The sequence below is a fragment of the Setaria viridis genome, chromosome 2 (genome assembly GCF_005286985.2).
Source record: "Setaria viridis chromosome 2, Setaria_viridis_v4.0, whole genome shotgun sequence".
NCBI lineage: Eukaryota > Viridiplantae > Streptophyta > Magnoliopsida > Poales > Poaceae > Setaria > Setaria viridis.
In genome coordinates, this window is record NC_048264.2 from 46,867,458 (window position 1) to 46,870,266 (window position 2,809).

At 53.4% G+C, this 2,809-nt stretch overlaps 1 protein-coding gene across 1 annotated transcript; it reads right to left on the minus strand.

The window, feature by feature from the left end:
• Positions 1-805: 805 nt before the first annotated feature.
• On the minus strand, positions 806-2,143 carry LOC117843144 (uncharacterized). Its single transcript, XM_034723705.2, has one exon. The coding sequence runs from the start codon at positions 1,822-1,824 to the stop codon at positions 1,066-1,068; it is 759 nt and encodes a 252-aa protein (XP_034579596.1). The 5' UTR covers positions 1,825-2,143; the 3' UTR covers positions 806-1,065.
• Between the last annotated feature and the right edge of the window lie 666 nt (positions 2,144-2,809).

Sequence of the window (2,809 nt, forward strand, 5' to 3'; positions counted from 1 at the left end):
AACGCACCGGCATATTTTGCTAGTGCGTGTCCACACACACACACACACACACACACACACACACACATATATATATGGGAAAATTGATATCAAAACTCAGGTTTTCTTGCGTTGGAAATGACCTCTTGGTCCTACAATTCCCAACACTTCAATGACCTATTCCATCTTATTAAGCTTACACCCGTGGTTCCAAAAATAAAAAGGCTCATGCCTGTGGTGGTAGAAAAGCTGCAGATTACATTAAAAAAGGAGAACAAATATTTATCTGTAGACATGTGCGACGAACTGCAGCAAACTCATGTGCGGTGTGAATTCTCTCACATTTTCCCTTATAAATAATTGAAGAATAAATACTATTTGCTTGCGTCACCGGCGAGTTCTTGTCCTAAGCCCAAGATCAGAAAATAGAGGTCTATGGATGGATGGCTTCCCCATACCTCTCCTACTGGGTTGGGCCGTTCATTTCAAGGGCGGAAAACCCATCCATACATACACAAACTGAAAGAATGGTCAACTGAAAAAAGAAATGGTGGATTGATGACAACCTAGATAGATTCTATACGGCTACGTGGTGGATTGCACAATCTCTCAAGAGTTGTGCCTGGGGCACAGCAATGCTCAAAGTGCTCTCGGATAAGCCGATAACGCTGCTGCAACTTTCCCCGCTCGCTCCTGTAAAGATCACCGAGGATGCATAGCCACAGCAAGTCAGACAGCAGCAAAGTGCTGAGCTACACACTAGCCTACCTATATGCATCCATACACATCAATCAATCCTTGCGTTGGCAGGTTGGAGTCTTGGAGGTGACGCTATATGGTAGATTAGATAAGGCTCTCGGACTCCAGAAACAGACGACTGGACGAAACATAACACACACAGAGAAGAAGAAAAGGAAAAATAGACTACACCACATCTCAACAGTAGCTGCGTATCTCTGAATTTTTGTGTATCTGCACTCATCTCATCTAGGCCCATTCCACACAGCAGTGGCAGAACATCGCGCCGGCCGTCCAAAAATGCAGGGTCCACCTGTCATGCACAAAAGGGCCTTCTTTCTTATTCGGTTACTCAACAACGGTCAAAGCCTCTGCTGATTCAGATGACACGACGTCGGCGTCGCGGGCCGAGAAGAGGTCCATGCAGAGCTCCCCGTAGAAGCGGCCCACCAGCTGCACGAACGCCGGGCACCGGAGCTTCTCCCAGCAGCACAGCAGCTCCTCCACGTCCGTCAGGTCCATCACCTTCCGCTCCTCCACCAGCATCTCCATCAGGTGCCTCTCGAAGCTCCGGCACGCCGCCTCCACGTCGCCGACCTCCTCGCCATGCCGGACGATGGCTTTGGCCTCCTCGCGTGCCGCCACGCCAATGCTGCTCACCTTGGCCGCAGCCGTCAGGGCCAGCTGCTGCGGTGCCGCCGTCGTCAGGGACAGCTGCTGCGGCGCCGCGCGCGGGGCCTCACCCAGCCGGGCCTGCAGCGCGAGCACCCTCGAGGCGGTCGTCGACGCCGTGGCGCCGGGCGTGTCGTTGTCCAGGGACGGCGACGGCGCGCGCGCCCCCACGCTGCCGTCGGTGGAGGCGCTCGGCGGGCGGGAGTCGACGGCGGCGGTGTCGTTGCGGGCGTCGGCCTCGGAGCGCATGGACATGAGCGGCCAGAAGACCGCGCGGACGGAGCTGAAGCTGCCGGCGCGGCGGCGCCTGCGGGTGCCGCCCACCTTCATCTTGCCGAACGCGCGCCGGAGCTGCTGCGCGGGGCGCCGGCTCTTGAAGAGCCCCGGCAGGCAGTGCCCGTTGCATGGCTTGCACTCCACGCAGCACAACGGCATTGCGAGGGCGAGAATGGCGATCGATCGAGTGCAACAATGATGATTTGGTTTCTGTGCGCGATCCGGTGAAGCAACTGTTGCAATTTTGGCTGTTGGTGGTATGGATTATTGGACGCGACCGATGATTCAAAGGACGGATCTCTAATGGTTGTTGGAAGATGATTATATATGATGATGGATTGATGCTGAGTGCCATGGCCGATGGGTGGAGGTGGTGTTCACGTAGATTGGCAAAGTGGGGGGACACGATGGGATTGAGGGTGGCCGGGCCGGGGGAGCTTGCTAGCTATGGGTGAGATGGATGTTTTTCCATTTCATTTTCATTCTTGCATTGGGGCTTCAACTCTGTCAAGATATTTTGTGATTCAGTAGGGCAGCCACGTGGATTTGAGGAAAGCTAGCTGCACAAGTTGGCCATGGCCATGGCCTCATCCCCAAATCACCCAGGGCTGGTATATGATCCAGTTACTCCATATGGAAATTGGTAATTTGGAGTGACGAATTAGCGCCGGCGGGGTTCCAAATGATTCCGCCATCAATAATTGACTAGAATAAGACGGTGTCGTAGACTAGATTAACAGTTGGTGCCCCCCGTTAGCTGGTAGCTAGCTAACTGCAGCCAACTTGCAGCATGAGAATGAGAGGCATCCATGTTGCACGAAAGCTAGCTGTAGGTTTCATAATTCACCAGGATGCCAGGATTTAAATTCAGGCGCTTCAGAAGAGAGAATTTAAATTCATTACAGTTTTCAAAACATATGCTACTGCGTACATCCCTGCACGGAGTAGTTGAAAATACGTAATCTGCCCAGTCTGACTGAAGTAACCAAATCACATTTTGGGCCGTCTGTAAAGAAGGCCACCGTCTCAAGCCGCACACATTTTTTTCGGCTACCGCGCGTTCTGGGCACTATCTATCAGAAGGGGCCCATGAAGCCCATCGGTCAGGGCGTCGGTATCCGAATCCGTGCAGCCGTCGACGCTG